Genomic DNA, 25,357 nt, shown 5'->3' with positions numbered 1-25,357 from the left:
AATAACTGCAAAATAGGGTGACCTGAATCCCTTCTTACTTAGCACCTGGTTAAGCAGCCAACTATAACCCAACAGACTCCATGACTCAATCCAAAGCCTACTTGACCCCATTCACTAAGCATACAGCAGCTCATGCACGACTGCACTGACATTCAGCATGCTGTTAAAAAATGTATAGCTATTCTGTTTATGTAAAACCCTGGCACAGGAGTAGTGCTATGGGGGAACATACACCCACCAGCAAGCAGAAGTTAATAATTCAAGTTCTAAAGGCTTTGGATACACGCACAAACAGAACCTGAAATAAGGTTGTGCATCAATAATGTATGAGTGTGGGTTAGGCCCAATAAAGTCCCTTCTTTCAGTGCATACAATTCGTGTTTCCCATTTTTTTATTTGACCTTTGGGAACAGGAGACACTTTGAAATGATACAAAAAGAGACCAGAGGGGCAATAGCAGAATTTGACTCCAGTTTTGATGGACATGGTTGATAATGCCCTACTAGCAGTACAAGTGGTCATTACCCCATTACTATAGGTCATAGAACTCCTCAATGACTTATAATATCCTTATATAGGGAGTACAATATGCTATACAGAAGGGGGTTGAACCATATCGTTTGAATAATCTCCAAACCCTCTTCATGCCAACAAGAAGGACTTCTTCTAGAATGGAAAGACTGAACTTGATTGGCTCAGCCTGATCAATTCATGAAATTAAAAAAACTGGGCAATCTTTAGAAAATCTCTAGTTTTTTCCCCCAATTGTAAACATGTGCCAAGTCACCGCTATCATTTAGGCTTGTCTCAGAAGCATGGATTAAATTCTCGGTTATAATGTCGTGACACCACCTCATTTGACACATCCGATGGACGGGGCTATTTCCATCCAAACTTTGCAGAGCAGCCACTCAAGAGGTTAACGGCTTTTACTTGTTCATCTTTACAACCTAAAGAGTTGCTGCTGGCAGCTGCCTGGAAATGTGTGTATAGTACATCAATATTTAAGTAACTGGATCTCACTACAAGACCAAGTGTGCTGGAAGGAGCTTGAGACGACATAGGCAGTCTCGGGGCACGCACAATCCTTTTAGAATCTTTCCTTCTGTCAGAGATCTTACATTTTTTCATGCAATGATGTTCCTCTGACGGCACTGCCCTTAAGTCCCCGCAATTCATTCTCTTAAACTGGATTCCTTTCATCTCGTCTATAAAGCGCACTTGATATTTGATGTCCCATGAAGCTACCAGCCGGGCGAGGAGGAGAATTCATCCGTGAATTTTTCTGAATCAGGTAAGAATTTTAATAGATGAGACAAGAAAAATCAGATTTTCTCTTTAATGCCTATATGAACACAGGTTGTATCTGTAGAGTCAGCGCAGAATCATTTCAGTTTGCCAGGTTGTGGATGGGATCTTCTAATAAATGCAAGTTCTTGAGCTCGATGCAAATCGATTGTATATAAGATCACACAATCAGTTTGGTCTTTGAAGAGGATTTTTTTTTATAAGTGGTCCCCAATGTTTCTGTTGAACTGGGATCCTTAAAATAACTGCCATTGACTTACCCTATCCCACAGCAGGGTGGACTTTATTCTTCCAGTGCTAGAATTAGACACAATAGTATATGGTTTTATGATGTTTTAATTAATATACACCAGGATTTCTATCATTATTTTTGCTTTTATTTTAGAGGAATTAGATTTATTATCCACAATGGTTGGAACCTGGTGTTTTTTCTGTAATCCAAGTCACCATATAATATCCCATTAAATATTTCCCCCACTAGAGAGCCAACACTCCAGAAGGGGGAAAGAATGGTCTTTTTTGCAAGAAAGACCCCTGGGCCAGTGCTGGGCCCCCTTGTATTGGAAGAGAGCTCCTAGCCTGGGTGGCCATGTTGGGGCACATCATGCATATAATGAGTGCGCACCCCAGCTTAATCATTATGCACATGGGTCAAGCGGCTCTCCATGAGTTAAAAACTGTCAACAGACCAACTCGGCAGCATGTTGGCCAGTGTTTGGGGACCTCTGACAGGCTTCCCGACATCTAGCCAAAAATCAGCCAGATGTTGATCAGGCATGTCTAAAAATTCAGTAGGCTTGAGGGCCCATTGCTTTGTTGATGTGGTTCTCATACTGACCAGTTGCATTCCCAGTGTTGCAATCTGATTGTTGAGCATTAGGGCCGATGATCAGATCAACCCAATCTCGCCTACTCAACGTGGGCAAATCAGGGCAGGATCCACTCATTTGACAACCTCTACAAATGAGCGGATCTGCACATGTATGGCCACCTTTAGACCCTAAGCTAATGTGCTGCTAATGTGCAGAAAACCTCTCATGGGGAGTTCCAAATACAAGGTGTTTCCATTTGACATGGACCCTTCAAAACTACTGCTTGCATTTTCTAGAGAATTTTGTATGATTCTCTATCATTGGGGTTCAAGGATTTGAGTCCCATCTGTATATGGAGTGCATATAAAAGTGGTGGGAAGTTGGTGACTCCTGCCATCATGAAGGAGAACCTGGAGATGCAGGGAGGCTGTAGACCCCTATACATAACTCCTGCTAGGGGAAGGCATTAAATGTTAGGCTGCCTTGTCTGGGTTTTCAACCAGGCTTGGTGAGGAAGAGCATAGTCTTTGCTTGCTGTGGGTTGGGGTGCAAGTGATTTGAGTGTGGATTCTAAGGGGAGCAAGTTTTTGCCCCAGCACTTTTCCCCCTGCCCGTAGTGATGTATTCCTACCGTACCGTCTCATGGAATGACCTTTGCTCCCTATAATACTACTTTACGGTTAATCCTTTGCTTTCCCTGTTCTTACTGGTTTTTTTTTGCTTGAATAAACTTTGGACATAGTAAATGTTTGCACTAAGATGTTTACCTTGCTGGATAACGCCTGTCATGTATTCTTTTGTCCATGCAGTCACCGCCATCGGATAAAATAAAAATAATGATGTTCTCAAATGTAATGTTTGTTAAATGGGCAAGTCCGCCATGAGCCCACTAAATAGGACTTGTATTGAAAATGTATTTGCTTGTTCTTTGTATGTAAACAAGTTACACAGATCAGTGATCTTGCTGGCTGGGTATTGCTAATAGCAGTATCAAAGGGGAGTGTAGTAGACCTGGCCTAGCATTTGACTTTGAGCAACTTTGTAATTTACTTTAATTTTGTGTATTTAGTAATGTTTGAGATATTAGCAGCTTTGGTTGAATACTGAATCCCCCACAAAAGAGTTGGCTGAATACTGAAACATACAAATGTGCACGATTGTCGATAAGAACCAAATTCTCTGTGGTTTTCTGTTTCAGAAGCACAAGGGTATATCTGAAGACCATGGTACACAAAAGCAAGCCATTTTGGATTGGCAATTTCAAAGATCACGCCATTAACATAAACGTGGGCGGAATGAAAAAACGGGTCAGCCCCATCACCTTGTCTCAGTTTCCAGACACGAGGCTGGGGCGGTTGCTTTCCTGCGAGTCGGAAGAGTCCATTCTCCAGATCTGCGACGACTATGACTTGGTGTCCAAAGAGTTTTATTTTGACCGGAACCCGGGCCTTTTCCCCTACGTCCTGTACTTCTATGAGACTGGAAAACTCCACATGATGGATGACCTGTGCGCTTTCTCTTTCTCCCAAGAGATTGAATACTGGGGAATCAGCGAGTTTTTCCTGGATTCCTGTTGCAGCTACCGTTACCACGAACGCAAATTGGAAAGCAGGCGACGCAACTGGGACGAGGATAGTGACGCCAGCAGCATTGAGACGTCTGTGGATGAGATTTCTGACTTTAACCAGGACCTCATGTATTTTGCCAACTTAAGGTGTGGGAACTTACGAAAACGCCTGTGGCTCACCATGGAAAACCCAGGCTACTCAATCCCTAGCAAAATATTTAGTTTTATCTCTATTTGTGTCGTTATCATCTCTATATCTACCATGTGCATCAACAGCATGCCCGAATACCAGCAAGTGGACGAGGATATGGCGCCTGTAGATGACCCCATCTTACACAAACTGGAATACTTCTGCATCTCCTGGTTTACCTTTGAGGTGTCCTCACGGCTGATTCTGACACCCAACCTGAAGAAGTTCTTCAGGCATCCATTAAACCTCATTGACATTGTCTCGGTGTTGCCGTTTTATCTAACCCTTTTAATAGACGTGACCGTTGGCAGCGATTACGAGCTGGGGGATGTGGGGAAAGTTGTCCAAGTGTTTCGTTTGATGAGGATCTTCCGAGTTCTGAAGCTGGCCCGACACTCCACTGGATTGCGTTCACTTGGAGCTACTCTTAAGGTACGTATACATGTGAACTTTCCAAAGTAATTAGGAAGAAAACACGTGGATTTTCACCTTAGAAATTCATTTTAGAATGATGGTTGCTATCCATTGTACTGCAGAGACAATACACTCAAATGTAGTAATAAAAGTGGTGTAAAACAGTGACACAGGGAGCTAACTAAATATATTTTGCTTGGGCATAGTACTACCACTTATATGTCTTAGGGGACACTATATTATGCATGGTATTTATGAACAGGTTTAAACAGGAGAGTGAGGACCAAGTCCATATTTGTAGCAGCACCTGTAAGTCTCAACCATACCCCTATCACCAGAAATAAGTGTTCATGCTATCAGTGTCCATCTGTATCTTCTGAGAATTAGTTCAGCAGATACAGAAGAGATGAGTGCCTACAACATCATTTGTTTACATCCCAGAGCTACATGGTTGTACTAAACAATGTCAAAGAACTGGATGTAAATTTAGGGACGTCAGGGAACTATACGGGATGAAGCAACAAAACCCAACAGTTTAGTCTTTGAGTGGTACATGAATACCAGGGCCAGGCTAAGTAGAGTGAGTTCCCCAGGCCATCTGCTGCCCCTTATCGCCCCCTCCTCATCTCTATCGTCACTCCCTTTGCAACTCCCTTACACATCACCTCCTCCCCCCGCTCACTCTTGACATCCCTCACAATCCTAAAAGCCTCTTCAGATGCCACCAAGTTGTGGAAGGGCTCCATATCGAACTAGGGGACTGTAGACAACAGGCACCCTAGGCACATGCCTTTTCAGCCTACCACCTAGCTCTGATCCTGATAAATACCCTCACCAAAATACAGACACTTGAATGATTTAGGTCTTTGGGACGCAACCTTGCTGCCAATAAATTCCCGAAAAGAAAGGTTAAAGAATACCAAGGGATGGAACAAAGACCATGCATGATCCCCACTGATGTAAGGCACAATGTGTGACATCCTCCTAGAAATGTAAATCAAATTATACCTATAGTTCTGCTGTTCATTCTGATATATACTCTAAAAAGGAACCAGACAGCTGATGGGCAAATATCTTTGTGTTCTCTTTAGCACAGTTACAGAGAAGTTGGAATACTCCTTCTTTACCTGGCTGTTGGGGTCTCTGTGTTTTCCGGAATGGCATATACTGCAGAAATGGATGAAGACACTGGTTTTGACACCATCCCTTCATGCTGGTGGTGGGGCACTGTGAGCATGACCACGGTGGGCTATGGCGATGTTGTGCCGGGGACTGTTGCGGGAAAGCTGGCGGCTTCTGGTTGCATCTTAGGTGGGATATTAGTGGTGGCACTGCCTATAACGATCATATTCAACAAGTTCTCACACTTCTACCGCAGACAAAAAGCTCTTGAGAATGCGGTGAGGAACAGTGATAGAATACCCAGAAAAGACAGCAACGTCACTGAAGACAAAAACTCAGAGCAGTCTGAAGAGCTTTGAGGATTCGGAGACTAGTTGTGTCCTTTCTATGCATATATAACATAAATCAAATACGCCTGCAGTAATAAGATAAAATAATTGACTATATAAAAAAATGCAACAATACTGAACTAGAACAATCTTATTTTACAACACAAAGAAAAGTCTTTTGGACTCCACATTGCAGTATTGAACCAAAAACCATTTCAGGAAAATGGTGCTTTAGAAGAAAAGGTATGGAGAACATGGGGTCCACTAGAACCTAAGACTGCAAATGGACCAAAGAAAGGAGGCTGGCCTCATAGTTTCAGAAAATCACTATAGAAAAATTCTAATATCCTGATAATATTTCCAGAGCCAGAGATAATGATCTTGGCGAGGAATAATTATTATTGTCCTACCCTACCAATAAAACATTTCTACTCTACTTCAACTCTGCTGTAGGCTAAGCCATGCGCACTCGATTTTGAGAGCATGCAGATTTTTTTGGCACCCAAATCAAATTAATTCTGAAAGGCCATGATCTCGGAAATTTTAGTTACTGGACAAAATAAGTCAATTTGCATGTGATAATGAAAAGCAAATCGAATACTACTTTTATAATGAAGTTTAATGGACAATAATGGTGGACTGAATGCTCAACACAAACAGCTTGTTCCTCATCTTGCTCGACAGTGGCACCCTCACCGACCCTTACCAGTCACTACCTTATGCCAAAGAATAGACACAGGTGTCACCCAAAGAAGAAGTGGATTCATAGTGTCCACTGCATGGGATGATGATGGAATGTATTGTATACTAAATGAATGCTATTATGGATGCATAATGTCACATATTGCCTGAATAAACTTGACCAAACTCCAAAGGTGTTTAGAGTTTGAGAAATGATATCTTATGTAGTGGTTGCTATGAGAGTCGTAGAGGAGTCGGCCAGGAACATACAGAGACACAAGAGAAGAGATGTAATGAGGTGCAGAGGAATGAAGGGTTTTAATAGTCATGAGAAGGAGCTTTTGGTGTCCACAACAACATTTGTAGCCTCTCCTTTCAAATACTGAACATATTATACTACAAGCCCAACCTACTGATATCCAAAATTCCATATCTAATATTATTACCTGCTTTGTCCAAATGTTCCACCTCTAATGTTTTTCTAAGATGGGTGTCAGCTTGTTAATGATTTGTCTTCTTATTTGATCATCTGAACCCCTGCCAGATATTTCCTGGGCACCGGTGAGAGGCTTCCTGTCTACAAGCATTTTCCATTTCTATACCCCCCCCCCCAAGGTCAAATGAACAGTGTTCCACAGTAGTCGGTGCAGCTTAAAATAAATGTGTATAAAGGCACCGGGCTTTTTATTCTTTGGAACAATACACCGGTGGAACAGACAAGGGCAAGTGGCCTTATTAAGAAGGGTTAAATTTACGTAACTGATATTCGTAACATGTGATTGGGGAAGTGTATTGTTATTTTAGACTCAAAAATATTCATAAAAACATGTTACATCAGTACAACCATTGATTGGCAATTATATGGCCTCCAAGTCTCCCCCATTTCCAATAACCAAATACCAACCGATTAACGAGTAACATTCAGGAGGACATATTTATTACTAACTGAGCAAGGGGGGTTTGGATTTTTGTTTTCTACAATCTGTTTTAAAATTCCGATTTCATTTTTGAGTTTTTTCCAACAGTAACACGTTTGCCAGGTTTTAGGTGAGAGAAGAAACTTGTTTTTTTCTGGCATTCAGTATCCCGATCCTAGTGTTCCATAGGTACTAAATGTTTTTTTAAAACCTTTTCTTAAATTTCTATTTCATTTCCAAAATGTTTTTTTCAAAAAATAATAAGCTGGTTTTAGGTGAGATAAAGAACTCACCTATGGTTTCTCCACTACTGTAGGAGCACCATTCAACCATCATCTTCTTCTTCTTCTGGAACATCTTCTACTTTCCTGCTCCTTTAAAAAAAAAAACTCAAAAAGTAAAATAGTTTGAATGTTGAAAATACACCTCTAGTTGACTTCTATAGAAGCTCACCAGGTTTTCATGGTCAATTTTTTCAATTGGAATTCTAAAAGACTTTTTTTTTAATTGATCAACCTCAATTGTTCTAATATGGAAAACTTGACTTTTCTTTACAACAAACAAAATGATTACATTCAAAGAAAAAGGTCTGATTAGTTGTTAGGTGTCATGTGACTAGAACCAAACATGGTGCCTGGTATTACATGGCCCCATAACATCAATCTACCTATCCACGTGTTTTGCAGTGTCTCATTGAAATGAATTAGCTCTGCACCAAAACCAAAGCAACCAACCAGTAACCTCTAACTTAGAAATATATATATAGAATTATTCTAATTAAGGCTCAAATAATTCATTATTTAGAGTTCCATTCCACTTCTTGCAGACAGATGAAGACATGGTTCAATACGTGGCTCCTAAAGTGCCGAGTACATTAACCCTCTGCTTTGATTTTCAGCAACAGACTTCTTGACACATTTCCAGTTGAAAGAGCAGAAGCTCTCTGCCTCCATGGTCTGGGGAATAGCGATGGGGTGTAAAGTTAGATCACCAGAATAATTTTATTATTCCCAAGTAAATTGTGTTATCGGTTGGGTACAAAGTGTGGTTTAGCAATATTTCAATTTAGGTAATAGATACTCAAGGCTGATCAGTAAAAGCTTTTAGAACGGAGAAGGCCCGTTTTCAAATGGTGTATTGAGTGCCCGCTATTAAGGAAACCCCCTACAAAACCTTAAGTGCTCTGTGTTTGCAAAACCAACAGTTCACAGGTGGATGTACGCTTGGTGCCCTAGGGTGATAACATGCCTAGTGGTACAACAGTCCCATGATACTCCTGAAGTTCACACCATTAGGGTTATATAAAAAAGGTGGAAAGTGTCTTACATATCCAATTACCTACGGCAGCCATGTTGCATTTAGGAGTCACAGGCAAAGAACTTATTGGTTATTGGTCAACATAAATGGTCTGGAGCTAAGAAGCCACCAATGTGCTTGAAAAGGCCATAGCACCACTAAGTAACACTTGTTCAGATATTGATCTTGAAGGTTTAGAGCTGAACGCGCCCAAATGTGGACACTTGCAGAATTCCAAGCAACGAGACTTTCTACCAGGATTATTTCAGGGAATTATGGTCATTTATGACACCTCTTCCAGCTGGACAGGGTTTATACCAACTGACAACTAAAAAACCAGAGTAGAGGTTGCATCAATGTGTTCAGTATAATGGACCAACACCTTGGAACCCCATGAGAGGTTTGGCCTAGGAGTTGACTTTTTAGCTTAGTGTCCACTATGTAACCATAGGTGGTTCTTCCAATAGACTTGAATGCTCATTCAAATTTCTTTGAAAATGTCATTGAAAGCCCTAAGCATTCCCATCATGTAACTTGCATTTTTAACAGCATTTTCAACAACTACTTGTGTTTATCTAGTATCTTTATATTGCAGGGCCCGTTTTACGTCTCATATCTCTTATTCGATTGTTTTATTTAACAAAGGACGTACATATTTTACAATGGATACTCCAAAAATATCATGACATCAAAACAATTATTTACATCGGCGTAAAAACTCTTCGGCTATTCGGGCTATAGAAAACGTAATTTGTTTTAAAATATAGAACTTTTTAAAAAATTCTGTACCGGCCTTTTCAAATAACATTTTTGCTTAAAAAACAACAACTGGAAAACGTACCAAGTCTTTAAAAAAATAATAATCAAGTACTAATCCATGTAATGGCAAGTCACAGCAATATAACCTGAGTTAATGTCATGGTGAATGTGTATCAGAGGTCCATATATGTCAGAACTTTCAGAAATTCTGCTGTCTACGTTTCTTGGAGTCGATGGCTTCCAGAATCGGCTGGCGCTTGGCTTGGTACTTGTGATGGATCTCCTCGATTTCCCGCTCCATCATGGGATCCAGAGAATTCAGTTTCAGCTGCAGCTCACCTACACTCCAGTCTTTCAGCTGGAAAATAATAGGTTGGGGGGGGGGACAGAGTCATAAAACTCAATGTTGGCATGATAAAGGCAAAATAATATGATTAAAATGTGTTGATGAATGACAACATCAATAAGAGATGAACTAATTGTATAGTTGCTGATGTTGGGTGGGTTGGTGGGTGTTTGGGATGTAAAATTGATACCTGATCAATTAAGTGAATAATCTGAAGCTAAAGAGAGTTCCATTGATCCCGTCTCTCCTCTGATCATTCCCTTCCAAAGTGCAAACTCTATTGAATCATTCAGTTAAACGTGTTAGATGGTTTTGCATTGATTTTGAGGAAGGATTGGCAGATACCTGAACATCCGGCCACTTTGACTTTCTCTCTTAGAGCAACAAATGTCCATCCCACATCCTTCCAGTTGGTAATGAACTGCACATCCCACTAAAACCCAAGTCATGCCTATGGAACCTAGCTTCTGTCAAGTACAGTCCTCAGCAGTCTCACTGAATAGTAACAGGCTGTGGTTGATTGGAGTTAGCCATGGGACCTGTTATCCAGAATGCTCAGGACCAGTGGTTTTCCAGATTAGGGGTATTTCTCTAATTTGGATCTTCATACCTTATGTCTACTAGAAAATCATATAAACATTAAATAAACCCAATAAGCTGATGTTGCCTCCAATAAGGATTAATTATATCTTAGTTTGGGTCTAGTACAAGCGACTGTTTTATTATAACAGGGAAAAGGGAATTATTTGATTAAAATGGCATCTATGGGAGAAGGCCTTTTTGTAGTTGCGAGCCTTTTAAATAACGTGTTTCCGATTAACAGATCCTATACCTGTAAACAATGAATGCACCATAGGTTTAATACTGAACAGTAAAGGCAAAGTATTTCTAACAATACGACCCTATGTCTAAGATGGTTATTTCCATTTGTAGAAACGTAGCTCCTAATTACATATGGTCCTCAAGTGACACCTGTTACAAACTACCCAACTCTGCCCCTCCGTGTACCTCCAATCATCTTGTGGCTGCACCAAAATGACAGGGAAGCCCCCTAAGAACCCGATTAGGCAGGTTTTCTCCCAGTGCCCCACTGGTCCAGTCTAACCCTTGATGTGGGTCACTCACCTCAGCAACCACAAAAAACAGGCTGACGACAAGACTTGCATTTTAATGTTACCCCTTCTCCTCATCTTTTCTATTTCAACCCTGAAGGAGCTTTCCTCAGACACCACTTTACGGGACAGGAATGGGGACACAGAGGCACAAATGTAGTTTTTGATTGTGCACTTACAAAGCTATAGTCTCCATTAAGTGGTATTTTCCATTCTGAGGGGTCTGTAGATGGGGTTGGAGTTGTCTTTTCTGGTGTCCCAAACTGGTTTTCCTTCTGCTCAAAATATTCCAGGAATGAGGGTTTGGCTGGCTCTGCAGGCTCACTACATTCTGTCAATTAGAAAGTGAATAATAATGAATATAATTATTATCAATATTCTTTTCATTTGCCTTCCATTGAACGAGTCTTTAATGGCCTTGACTGAGCTGTGATAGAGACAAAGTGCATCGCTATCCTGCGAGATGCAGCAAGATGCTGGCGTTCCTCTGGGAGGATTCTCTTTCGGATTCTTGGAGTGGGGGGACTTGACATAAACAATGGAAGGATTGCAGTGGGATTGGGTTACGATGTAGCCAACCGGTACTTAGAACGGCACTGGCTTCCACATCATCCCCCATGAAATCTCATCCATCTCTGGGGGGATCCCAAAAATCAATACACCATGAGAAACGGCAGTCGGATTAAAGAAATGGAAGTGAGAGGAAAAGGCTCCTGAAGTTGTTAACTGAATTGCTTTATGTAAGTGGAAATTTGGAACATAATAGACCATATTATATGTTTGGTAGGTATATGGTATTTTCCTGGAGTTGACAGCAGAGAGAGGTTATTCCCAATGCTGAGGGAAGCCTAATGCATTGTGCTGCCGTAGGGGAATATCAGTGTTAGACATAGGTGGTTTACAGCATATCTGTGTACAGCTATTAGCAAACCTAAGCTGGGTACTGAAGAGGAAGTATAGTCAGGCAATTGGCCCAATCAATGACCAATTTGACCTTCATCTGCCTTTGTTTAAGGTTTAGCCTTAAATAATATACCACAATAGAATCCTTCTACTGCTAAAAACCATAAGAACATATTGCTGTAGCTAGAAGGATGTTTAACCTCAGTTAGAAGGACATCTTGTCGACTCTAACTAATGTTAAGTATATTCAGTGTACACGTCCATTGATTGTACAAAGCTGAATACAAATCCAGGCTCAGGAATGGAGACAAACACCTACGTTTCATTGTACCCGTTTCCTCCTCATCTTCATCGTTGATCAGCATGGTGCCCATCTGGGTCTCCAGCTTGTCCTTTTCCACCATGGTGCTATCTGCTCCTTCGCTCATCGTACTGAACTCTTTCATTGTGTTCAGATCTTTGGCACCTGCTTGAACCATGGTACCAACGTCCGCCTCGTCCTCGTCCTGAATGATCAAAACCATGTTTTTTAAAAACAATACAGGTACAGACTTAGGGTTTTATTTAGTAAAATCTCAAATTTATCTCATATTTTTATCAACCAAAATCCCATCCACGGTTTTATATTATTTATCAATCAACTTGAAAAAGTCGGGTCAGGAAATTACTCTATAAAATTGAGCGAAACCCCGAATTGTACAAATTTTTCAGATTTTATGCCCAAATCGCTTGATTTTTTTGGGTTATCGCCTAAAACATTTCTGAAGAAACCCATTTGAATATCTTCAAATTGGAAAAATTTTAGTTTTTCCCTTTAAAAGCAAGAAAACTTCGAGCTTTGTTCTTTAATAAATTTTGAAAAATGTGAGTTTTTTTCCCTCAAAAAAATTCTAGTTTTTGCCCAAAAAACCCCCTTAGTGTCGCCATATACTCTACCCAAGCTTATTTGGAAATTCCATAAGGAAGACTAGGAGAGTTCTATATTACTTTAGGACAGTGGTTTCAAAATGAAGGCCCTTGTTAGAATCCTACACAGGTCTAGTTGGGCAGACTCATGTCCCACCCCAGAACTGCTACATACAACCCATACAAAAAAAACAAAATCCACTGGCCCACAATCTACCCGAACTTAGCCAAAATTGTAACCTGACCTAGGACCTATGCGAGCTGAAAGTGACGCCACCGGAGGAAGAAAGTGATGTGACTCCAGAGGTGGGTCAATCAGGTCAGGGGGAAGACTGTCATTTTAGGGGGTTATTTATAGGGATGCACCGAATCCACTATTTTGGATTCGGCCGAACCCCCGAATCCTTCACGAAGGATTCGGCCAAATACCGAACCGAATCCTAATTTGCATATGCAAATTAGGGGTGGGAACGGGAAAACATATTTTACTTCCTTGTTTTGTGACAAAAAGTCGCTCGATTTCCCTCTCCGCCCCTAATTTGCATATGCAAATTAGGATTCGGTTTGGCCGAAACCGAATCCTGCTGAAAAAGGCCAAATCCTGGATTCGGTGCATCCCTAGTTATTTACAAAACCTCAGATGTTTCTCATAATTTCAATTACCACAACCAAACTCCCATCCACAATGTTACCTTATTTATTAATAAAATATAAAACAAAACCAAAAATTTGATTCAAGAAAAGTCACGATAAAATCGTGACAAAAACTCCTAACCACTAACCACATTCTCTTCCTCTTCGGGCTCCACTTCTCTCTGTTTCAGCTCCGTCCTCTTCAACTTCGCGTCCTGGGCTTCGTTTATTAAGTGACGCAGAATGGATTCCCCTTTGGCTGTTTTGACGAAGGGGTGCTGAGGCCAAGAGAAAACCACATTTTAGCAATCGGGTGAGCCCCCACATTCATTGTATACCTGGAGGTGAAAGCTGGGGCGACTTCGTTTTAATGGGGTGCAACAAAGCAGCATTTGCAGGCAAACGAACGTCTTTGCACCCCACTTAGATATTTTGACTGGACACTATCTGTCAAGGGTTTGTATGTTTTATGGGTTTCCAGTGTCCTCCCGCTCTCCAGACCCGCACAAGCAAAATAATTGGATCACTGTTGTCCCCATTAGAGTAAAGTCCTGTGACCAGGCAACTAGAAGCTCCTCCACTATAAACACAACATTTCCGCACCTAGTGAAGCCGCTTAACTCGCCTTTAATGGAATAGTGTTGCCACAACATCACTTCCCACTTACTTTTAATTCCTTTACACTTGGCCTGTGTTCTATTGGGCTGCGGCACCTCTTAGGCCAATGAATTATTCAGCAGAATATTTCTAGTGCTGAGAATTCCCATCTCACCGTGTCCTACTTTTCCTCGGGCACATTCACTGATTTAAGAAAGGACAAACACCATTTCCCTCGCTTACAGGCAACAGATTTCAGTATCCAAACAACAATAAATACCCAGCCTCCGGCTTATTAATCGATTTTAATTAATTCATCGAAAATTGATTTCTGGTTACTGGGGTCAGCGACCCTGGCAAAGCGTTTGCTAGTGATATACAGAACAAGATACAGTTATAGTGGATTTGGATTTGGTCTCTGTTACCTGCAGTAGCTCCGTGGCACTGGACCTCAGTTCAGGGTTCTTCACAAGACATAAATTAATGAAGTCCACAAAATCCTTGGACCAGAGTTCGGGTTTTCTAAATGTAGGGGGCGGGTTGGAAGGTATCATGAATATTGCCTGTAAAACACAAAATATCACAATGATAAGGATATTAGAAGTCACTGAGGGGTTGTTCTGTGACCATATAAAGGCACAAGGCTGCAGGCTGAGTTATACAGGGAACTCTGAGTATCACTCATGTATTATAAGGGATAATGTACCCCCTACTGTAAATGATAAGGATATTAGAAGTCACTGAGGGGTTGTTCTGTGACCATATAAAGGCACAAGGCACAAGGCTGAGTTATACAGGGAACTCTGAGTATCACTCATGTATTATAAGGGATAATGTACCCCCTACTGTAAATGATAAGGATATTAGAAGTCACTGAGGGGTTGTTCTGTGACCATATAAAGGCACAAGGCTGCAGGCTGAGTTATACAGGGAACTCTGAGTATCACTCATGTATTATAAGGGATAATGTACCCCCTACTGTAAATGATAAGGATATTAGAAGTCACTGAGGGGTTGTTCTGTGACCATATAAAGGCACAAGGCTGCAGGCTGAGTTATACAGGGAACTCTGAGTATCACTCATGTATTATAAGGAATAATGTACCCCCTACTGTAAATGATAAGGATATTAGAAGTCACTGAGGGGTTGTTCTGTGACCATATAAAGGCACAAGGCTGCAGGCTGAGTTATACAGGGAACTCTGAGTATCACTCATGTATTATAAGGGATAATGTACCCCCTACTGTAAATGATAAGGATATTAGAAGTCACTGAGGGGTTGTTCTGTGACCATATAAAGACACAAGGCTGCAGGCTGAGTTATACAGGGAACTCTATCACTCATGTATTATAAGGGATAATGTACCCCCTACTGTAAATGATAAGGATATTAGAAGTCACTGAGGGGTTGTTCTGTGACCATATATAGACACAAGGCTGCAGGCTGAGTTATACAGGGAACTCTGAGTATCACTCATGTATTATAAGGGATAATGTACCCCCTACTGTAAATGATAAGGATATTAGAAGTCACTGAGGGGTTGTTCTGTGACCATATAAAGGCACAAGGCTGCAGGCTGAGTTATACAGGGAACTCTGAGTATCACTCATGTATTATAAGGGATAATGTACCCCCTACTGTAAATGATAAGGATATTAGAAGTCACTGAGGGGTTGTTCTGTGACCATATAAAGGCACAAGGCTGCAGGCTGAGTTATACAGGGAACTCTGAGTATCACTCATGTATTATAAGGGATAATGTACCCCCTACTGTAAATGATAAGGATATTAGAAGTCACTGAGGGGTTGTTCTGTGACCATATAAAGGCACAAGGCTGCAGGCTGAGTTATACAGGGAACTCTGAGTATCACTCATGTATTATAAGGGATAATGTACCCCCTACTGTAAATGATAAGGATATTAGAAGTCACTGAGGGGTTGTTCTGTGACCATATAAAGGCACAAGGCTGCAGGCTGAGTTATACAGGGAACTCTGAGTATCACTCATGTATTATAAGGGATAATGTACCCCCTACTGGATACGGAGGCCAGTGTTTTATCCAAGTGAATGTATAGGTACATACAGAATGCACACCAGATACATCATAGAATAATTATGAAACCTTCAGGACTAGAACAGTGGGTTTGATATCACAGGAGAAAGCAACACTGGAAGGATGGGGTTAAATTAGAAGTGCATTTGTAGATATAAATCAATAATACAATATGTGATTAATTTTTAATTGGCCTGAACTGTTGGGCATGCACTGCATTAAGATCCCTAATGTGACTCATCAGTTAAAAAGACAGGGACCCGAGAGCCTTATTTGTTCTTAGGCATCGTGTCCTCTAGGGGGCGCTCTGATCAGCAGGTGACATGACGGGGAGAGTATTTACTGTCCTATATACGTAATACAGCAGCAATGGACACCACCCCCTGAAGGAACCTCCTTGGTGTGATACTGGAGGCCAAGTACAAATGCCCTCCCTTAAACTGGCCCTTAGATAGGTGGGGGGGGGGCAGGATGTTAGAAGCAAAATAATTCCTCAACAGAATCTACAAAAGAAGGGACCTGGGGGCGGAAGACTCCTTGAAAAAGTCAACATAGAATATCTAATCACTATTCTTTTTTCTTCTCCACTTGGGAGTCAATGTCTTGTTTGGGGCAGTACAGGGGTCTCCTTCCTACAACATGAGAAATCTGTGCTGATCCCAATGAACTGACATTGAACAGTGAGCTGATGTCTCCCTCTTGTGGAAACTGAAGGAAATAGGAATGTAAATAAAAGGGAATATATATATATATCTGAGCTGTGCTACATTCAGAGTCAGTGCAGCCATTCCCTGCATTGTGGTGTATGGCAAAACCTTGTGCAAAATTGCAGAAACCTTTTTTGGATGAGAACTTGTGGACCAAATCACCAGCAGTGAACCACAGAAGTTAGAGGAGACTAAAAGCCTTCCAAATCACTTTGCTCACCCCATAAAATCTTTTCACTCCCAAATCCCTGTTTCCACTGATCCCCAATTCCTCAAATTCTGTATTCTCGCCCACCGTGACACTCCAGTCTCCACCTCCACTAAAGATGTTGTTGGGTGCTATCCATAGATTTGAGGCACAGAAGTTGATGAGTCCACGACTTACCCTCATTGGATGAATTTCGGCATATGGGGGTTTTCCTTCCGCCATTTCAATTGCGGTGATACCGAGGGACCAGATGTCAGCCACGCAATTATATCCGATTTCCTGGATCACTTCTGGGGCCATCCAAAATGGCGTCCCGATGACTGTGTTGCGCTTTGCCATTGTATCCTAGAAGAAAACAAACCCCAGCTGGATATCAACAATTACTATTAATCAGCCGTACCAAGAACATTATTATATGGAATGATCCCCAGCACCTTCCATTATATATTATAGGGGCCCCTGGATAGAAAACAGATGGATGGATTGGACCCTAAGTCCACCCCATTATCTGTTGTGCATAAGCTACAAGTAAAAGGTCTTCTGCAATTAAATGAGAAGAACCAATCTAAAACTATAAATTAGGAAGGGGATGACATATTAATTTTAAGAATTTTTCTTTTTGGTAACATTATGAAACATCCAACACACATTCCCACCACAGAAATAAGAGACCACGTTCCCTGCTCTGCTACAAGTAAATTATTCAATGTGGTTGGCTTTCAGCCGGTGAGTACAACTACAAGAGGGATCTCGTTGTAGGGAAGGGACTTTTCCTTACTGTGAGCTGCCCAGCCACTCCAAAGTCAGCCAGCTTGGCGGTGCCTTCAGAACTCAGCAATATATTCCCAGCCTTTATGTCTCGGTGAATCTTTCTCATAAAGTGAAGATACTCCAGTCCCTTGAGGGTCGACTGCAGAATAGTTGCAATTTCATCCTCTTTTAACTATCAGAGAAAGGGAACAGAAAGTATTATTAGATAATCCAGACAACAAGGGGGCGAAAGTCAAGTTGAAGAACATTTTGTTTTAGTTAAAAAGGATCAGGTTGTTGGGCTGCGGGTTGATGAGAAATATTAGTTACCCACAATGTTGGGAACGTCCTCTAGCCCTGTTCCTTTACCTGATGACAGACTCAAGATCATCTCCAGATGTTCCCTGGTCAACTAGGGGATATAGAGAAGTAATATAACAGGGAGAAGTTGCGCTCAATTGCCCACAATTGCTCTCCAATTCCTCTGGCAGGTTCTAAGTTTACCTGGGGTCCCCTTCCAAGATATAGGCATCTGGAATAACTCAATTAGGAGCTTTTTAAAGGCCATCCATTATAAGACCCCCCATTACAGTGATCTGGGATCTAAGTCAGAAGGAACAGCACGTCTACTTCTGGGTTACATTCATATGGTTTTATGGGTTTGGAAACATTTCTGATAAAGGACATGAGCACATCTCAGAGTGGGAGAGCTCCCACCAGCAAAAAAAAACCAAAAATCCCATTAGCATGCCCAAAAATATGGAATCTGGCTCCCTGATGTCCCCACACCTTTGGAAAGTGGAAAAATAACTTTATATTTGGCTTCTCAACCCCATTAGTTCTATAAAATGGAAGCATTTCCAGGCTCCAGCTACTGGAGCTCCAATCCAACAAGTGCATTTATTTCAGCCATCATTTTATGTTCAGTAAAGCAGTGTTTTTAATTAAACTGTACCCCAAGAATGAATACTTAACCAACAGATAGTAAAAGGGGGAGCAGGCATTGTATCTTAAGGTGAGAAGCCTGAAAGGTAACTTACCGTCTGTTTCCGGAGTCGGATAATGTCAGAGACGGATCCCCCTCCACAGAACTCCATTACGATCCACAGATCTGTGTTTTTAAAATAACTCCCGTAGTACTTCACCACATGCGGGCTGAGGGGGGAAAAAATCATAAATAATTCAGTTTTGCCATTAGTGCTACAAAGAATACAGATGAAGTCGGCCAGTAATGACCAAATGGGGGGGGGGGCAGGGAAGAGGGGGTTGCCTTCTACACCTACTCAAAAGTTTTGACCTTGAGGCTTTCACAGAGCTATTGCATCCAAACAAATACAACTAGGAACCCCTAACTGGATGCCAACTATGCCTCTAGTTTATTTTGGATCTACCTACTCCATATTGGTTAGTTATCGAAAAAGATCACTCCAGCACCTACAGGGAGTATCAAATAAGTTTTATCGGGCACAGGGGCTTCAACAAATGAATGGACTGATGTGTTATGATATGATAGTACTTGATGAGATATGGACTTTGCACTCCTCTATATCAGACATGAGTGATTTACTCTACATCTCATGATATGGTCTACATGGTATTATATGTTTTACAAAGCATGATGTGGTCTACATCTCATGATATGGTCTACATCTCATGATATGGTCTACATCTCATGATATGCTTTACAACTCATGATTTGGTCTTCATCTCATGATATGGTCTACATCGTATTATATGTTTTACAAAGCATGATGTGGTCTACATCTCATGATATGGTTTACATCTCATGATATGGTCTACATCTCATGATATGGTCTACATCTCATGATATGCTTTACAACTCATGATTTGGTCTACATCTCATGATATGGTCTACATCGTATTATATGTTTTACAAAGCATGATATGGTCTACATCTCATGATATGGTTTACATCTCATGATATGGTTTACATCTCATGATATGGTCTACATCTCATGATATGCTGTACAACTCATGATTTGGTCTACATCTCATGATATGGTCTACATCGTATTATATGTTTTACAAAGCATGATATGGCCTAAATGTCATGATATGGTTTACATCTCATGATATGTCTACATCTCATGGTGTTTCTTCTACAACAAGGAATGCTTTCTTATGCTGCTGTTACAAGCACCAAAGAAAATAGAACTTCGCTATACTGTTGTAGTTGAATAAATAGATATCATCTTCAAAGTCAAGCACTAAGGAGGATTATTTAATGTAAGTATCTGTGGACGACACTCTTGTGTTTCAAGCTATCATCAGCTCAAGCTCTAATAGTGTATGACTTCTTGGTCAACACCAGCTATGACTTAAGTGTTACAGGGTTGGCACTGATCCTTCCAGTAGAGGGGTATCTAATTCTATATAACTACATCTATATCTTAAATCTGTGTATATCTCCACCATTTCCATTTCCTTGTGAACCATGAAAGTGATGGCCATGGTCAGTGAAAGTAGGACATTTCATCAATGTATATAAGAAAGCAGCAGCTCAAGAACTGATCTATCAACACAGCATGTCATGTAACTTACCTATCACACTGCTGCATGATGGCAATTTCCTTGATAATCTCTTGAAGGTCAGACTCCACGGGAATCTGCTTAATGGCAACAATCTGGCTTGTTTCTTTGTGGCTCGCTTTATATACGCTGCCATAGGACCTGTCGTTGGAGACATTGATATTGATACACATACAGGAGGATGTCTTCAAACTTTGCCCGTTACCCTCAAACCTCAGGGACATCTTCATTAGGTTTCCATGAGAAAAGCATGTTTAGATGAAAGACGAATGGCTATGCTAAAACACTTGCTATAGAACCAACAGTAGTTGTATTCTCGTCAACCGTTCTTCTACCACAAGGCCATAATTAATTGTTAAGGCTAGGACTATAGGGTTTGCCCCATGAGACACTGGTGTATCCCCCCCAGTGTTGGCCTGGAACACACCTGGAAACCATGGACCACAGTCACATTGTCCAACTCATTTTTATCATCTCTTCAGTCACTTTCTTTATTCACGTTACCTACACACATCTACCCTTCCAGCCATATCACCGCCATGTACATGCATACAAAGCAAGACAGTTGGGTGAGCAGGAGGGCCCACTAACACCCAGGCCCACCCAGATCATTCCTGGTTCTCTGGTGGGCCAGTCCGAGTCTGTATCCAACTCATTAATACATTTGATTATGGATATTCTATGCTTTATGTGGCTATTCTGCTCATTTTTGGAGATCAAACATATCACTGTAAGACATGAATACACAAGTACACACAAAACGGAAATACTAGATAAATTAGAGCCACACCCTGCCGAGAATGTGATGGAATAAATCCACCAATGATATAAATAAGAAAGGGCAAATATTAACACACAGTCTTGTTCTGTGAAAGAAAGGGAACGCAATGCCGTACATTTTCAGTTTCATTTAGGTCTTGTTGCTTATGGGGCCCCTCCACCCCAGAGCCTCCACGTATAGAAATAGTCACAAGAATAATGGTATAACTGTTGTACCACTGCTATAAAGTGATTAAGAAGAATCAGGAAGGAAGTACTCAACCAAGAAAGAGGAAGGTGAAAACAAGAGGCCACGCACTGGAGACGGAGATATAAAAAGTATTAGACTGCAGAAATGGCGAGAAGCAGAAGTGTCTCAGAACAATGCAGTTGGGAGAACAAAGGCTAAATAAATATTAGGAGTTGGTTGTAGCACTGGATCACCTGCCCCATAGATACTTGGACAGATACTTGGGCAGTCCATCAAGAGGGCCTCTTTCATAGGCCAATAAAAGGCCAACATGGAATGGAGGAGCCAAGGCAGATTTAATTGGTCTGTATATAGGAGATTAAGGGCTTCTCAGTTCACTCACAGAGAATGGTGGTTCCTTCAAATTCTCCATTATGAACCAAGTTTGTTTGCTTTTTGCACAAAGTAAGGCCAACATAGTATAAAGTTCCTATATTGTGTGACTGTAGGAAATGTTGGTTCAGTTGCTGCTGGTGATAATGTTTTAGTTTTCTCTCGTTTGTCTGGACTTACCCTTCCCCAAGTTTCTCGAGGACATCAAACACTTCTTCCGGCTGCTTATTGAGACTTTCTTCACTCAGCTTCTTCAGATGTCTAACGAGAAAAACAGCCCTGAGTTTAATCAACCTTTTTAATAAAAAAAAAAAAAACCTACAACCATCTCAAAATTTTCTAGAACTTTGAGTATCACTCATATATTAAAAGGGATAATGTACCCCCTACTGTAAATGATAAGGATATTAGAAGTCACTGAGGGGTTGTTCTGTGACCATATAAAGGCACAAGGCTGCAGGCTGAGTTATACAGGGAACTCTGAGTATCACTCATGTATTATAAGGGATAATGTACCCCCTACTGTAAATGATAAGGATATTAGAAGTCACTGAGGGGTTGTTCTGTGACCATATAAAGGCACAAGGCTGCAGGCTGAGTTATACAGGGAACTCTGAGTATCACTCATGTATTAAAAGGGATAATGTACCCCCTACTGTAAATGATAAGGATATTAGAAGTCACTGAGGGGTTGTTCTGTGACCATATAAAGGCACAAGGCTGCAGGCTGAGTTATACAGGGAACTCTGAGTATCACTCATGTATTATAAGGGATAATGTACCCCCTACTGTAAATGATAAGGATATTAGAAGTCACTGAGGGGTTGTTCTGTGACCATATAAAGGCACAAGGCTGCAGGCTGAGTTATACAGGGAACTCTGAGTATCACTCATGTATTATAAGGGATAATGTACCCCCTACTGTAAATGATAAGGATATTAGAAGTCACTGAGGGGTTGTTCTGTGACCGTATAAAGACACAAGGCTGCAGGCTGAGTTATACAGGGAACTCTGAGTATCACTCATGTATTATAAGGGGTAATGTACCCCCTACTGTAAATGATAAGGATATTAGAAGTCACTGAGGGGTTGTTCTGTGACCATATAAAGGCACAAGGCTGCAGGCTGAGTTATACAGGGAACTCTGAGTATCACTCATGTATTATAATTGATAATGTACCCCCTACTGTAAATGATAAGGATATTAGAAGTCACTGAGGGGTTGTTCTGTGACCATATAAAGACACAAGGCTGCAGGCTGAGTTATACAGGGAACTCTGAGTATCACTCATGTTTTATAAGGGATAATGTACCCCCTACTGTAAATGATAAGGATATTAGAAGTCACTGAGGAGGGTGGAAACCTACAAATACTCTGCAGATGTTGCCCAGGCTGGAAAGAAATCTATGACTCTAGAGTATGAAGGCAGCAATGCTAATCTCTGCACCGCTGTGGTATGTGTGTAGGGGGGTCACATATAAGTCTTAAACCTGAATTTGTCAGAATCTCTTCCCCTGAGCATTATATAATTTAGCTGTAACTGGTAAAGGAGCAGCAGGAAGTGGAGGCAGTGTATATCAGGTGTATATCAGGTGAATATCAGGCCTGACAATGTCTGTAATTACTGATACACAAAGGATTAATACATTCAATTCATTTCATGCTTCAGATATTCTTTTGTGTTACAGGGCTGGTTAAACAGCGTCTCCATAGCACAGAAGCTACATGCACCTGGGCATTCCAAAAGATATGCCTGCAAAGCCATAAAGCAAGGCCTGCCCTCAAGGGGTCAAGTTAGGGCCCAAATATACAAGCTCTTTAGTCTAAAGACGTTCTAGTATGTCTTTCTGGCAGGTGAAGAGGAGGAGGCGGATGGGGTGGATTTGGGCACTTCTCCCCTGGTGTAATTTAGCCCATGTGCCTAAAAACAAGAAGTGAAAGTAAAGTGAATGATTAGCACAGCCTTGTTATACACTGACTTTTTATATTCATTTAAGTGACCAAAACTCAGCAGGGTCTGTAAATGAATGAACACCGGATGGATATCCCCAAGGAAGAAGCAGAACGAGAGTTGGGGGAGAAGGGGCTCCTTGCACAACGTTGGAGAACTAAACACCACTGAGAATTGTGAAACACTCGCTGGCTCATTTACATAGCAGAGAACTTCCTTTCAACAGTTTCCTCTAGGGAGCGAGCAACACCCACCAAACTAAAGGCGTCTAGATGACTCCAAAATGAACCCCCGTGCTGTTTAATGTGGGTGCTCGTGAATGAAGCACATAACTGGTTCTAAAGTAACCCTAACCTTCAATCTAATTCACCTAGATCCTGTGGCACCCCTGGAGAGGACTCTCATGCCCCTCCCAAGCCACACCACCTGTGTCCTCCTCAATCTTGTTGGCAGCAGGTTTGGCCAATGCCATCTTGCATTGGTTGCTCTTCTGTTACAAATGATAGCCAACCAGGAGCATGCCCAGTTGATGCCAGGTCCAGATTGGATTCAACTTGCACATGCTCCTGATGTGAGATGGCACCCACCAAACGCCTTTACTCTGCTTTTTTATAGGGAAGATCAATGGTGCAGAATTGTTTGATTTGTGGGTGCATACCCAACCAATGGTGGGTAAGGTTCTATTCAGATGTGTAGCTTGTCCGATGTGCGTCTATGGACTTTAGGGGTATATAACAAGGATCCATATGGCTTTTGACCCAAAGGAATCTTATTCCGTTGGCTCTGCATCTTCATGTGTACACAGCCATAGGCATCAATTAGCCCTAGTATTGCCTGGCACCAAGCAAGACCTTTAAGCAATAACTGCCCATGCTCCTTCCTGCTCAAGTAAATGGGAAGCGATTTGTGGGGGGGGGGGGGTTTAAACATTGCTCCAAGAAGCGGTCATTAAAAAGCCCCGTTGCTCTTATGCCCACATTGAAACTGGAATGTGAGAAGTGAGAACTTCCAGCGACTTTGTAGCTTTCTGCAGCGTATCAAAATCACTAGGGCTTATGGCATACACATTGGTTTTCACAAGTGAGGTTGGACGTGTGCCTTGGGTTTTGAGGGTCAAAGCCTTGCCAAAAACTTAAGATTGCTAGTTCTATGGGCCAGGTACAGCGTTTTGTTAGCAGCACAATAATATCTATACCAGTAAGCAGTAAAGATCTTACCTCCTGGGGTTCTTCCTTAGCTGTACAGTCTCCATGCTTTCGCCCAGCAGTCACAATGCAGCAAGCAGGGTAAAAGCACAGCATGGAGGCTCCTGAAACTGCTGGCACCTGGCAGTCTCACCTCACCATTTCCTCCCAGAAGAGCAGAGCAGACAACAGCGGCTGCATCTCTAGCAGACGGAAGCAGGAAAGCAGAGGCGGAAGCTGAGGGTGCACAAACACACACACACACACAGAGACATGTGCAAGGGTTGTGAAACATGATCAGAGTGTGTCAGAGACACTGCAGCTTGGAGGAATTTCTGACTCCCAGGGCAACACCTAAAAAATGCAGCCGCCCCTCCCTATTTTCAAGCTTGAGTGGCATTAGTAAGAAAAAGCTTAGCTTCAGGGAGTATGTGACTTGCTTTGGCTGAGGAAGGTATTTTAGGAACACTTGGGAAGAGCTGTGCTTGAAGGGGGTTCAACAGGGGTGACTCTTGCCCCCACCCCAAGTAAACAGCTGTGGGAAAGTTGAACAATGCGCCATAAATTTCTCCTTAGAAGAGACTGTCTGTTCATTCATCCAGGTAGGAACAAACTGCAAGAAGATGCGGCGTCTGCCTATAAACACATTAGCAGGGATCCTTCAAGTTCTTCTCCAAGTCCTGCGCCCTCAAGGTCCATTATCTCGCACCAAGA

General features: G+C 41.6%; 2 protein-coding genes across 3 annotated transcripts; one reads left to right on the top strand and one right to left on the bottom strand.

The window, feature by feature from the left end:
* The first annotated feature begins 350 nt into the window (after positions 1–350).
* Positions 351–7,382, top strand: kcns1.L (potassium voltage-gated channel, modifier subfamily S, member 1 L homeolog). The gene is made up of 3 exons (XM_041576257.1): positions 351–1,294; positions 3,319–4,309; positions 5,383–7,382. Exons 2-3 carry the CDS (start codon positions 3,344–3,346, stop codon positions 5,770–5,772), a joined length of 1,356 nt encoding a protein of 451 aa, XP_041432191.1. The 5' UTR covers positions 351–1,294; positions 3,319–3,343; the 3' UTR covers positions 5,773–7,382.
* A 1,871-nt stretch (positions 7,383–9,253) lies between these two features.
* On the bottom strand, positions 9,254–24,929 carry stk4.L (serine/threonine kinase 4 L homeolog). 2 transcript variants are annotated; one of them, XM_018234646.2, is made up of 11 exons: positions 24,677–24,929; positions 21,687–21,767; positions 20,177–20,305; positions 18,655–18,769; positions 17,643–17,807; positions 17,042–17,209; positions 14,318–14,455; positions 13,445–13,573; positions 12,076–12,262; positions 11,033–11,184; positions 9,254–9,753 (listed from the first exon to the last, which is right to left on the bottom strand). In XM_018234646.2, the coding sequence occupies exons 1-11, from the start codon at positions 24,709–24,711 to the stop codon at positions 9,595–9,597; spliced, it is 1,458 nt and encodes a 485-aa protein (XP_018090135.1). In that variant the 5' UTR covers positions 24,712–24,929; the 3' UTR covers positions 9,254–9,594.
* Between the last annotated feature and the right edge of the window lie 428 nt (positions 24,930–25,357).

Source organism: Xenopus laevis, chromosome 9_10L (genome assembly GCF_017654675.1).
Source record: "Xenopus laevis strain J_2021 chromosome 9_10L, Xenopus_laevis_v10.1, whole genome shotgun sequence".
NCBI lineage: Eukaryota > Metazoa > Chordata > Amphibia > Anura > Pipidae > Xenopus > Xenopus laevis.
This window is presented reverse-complemented; position numbering and strand designations above follow the sequence as displayed.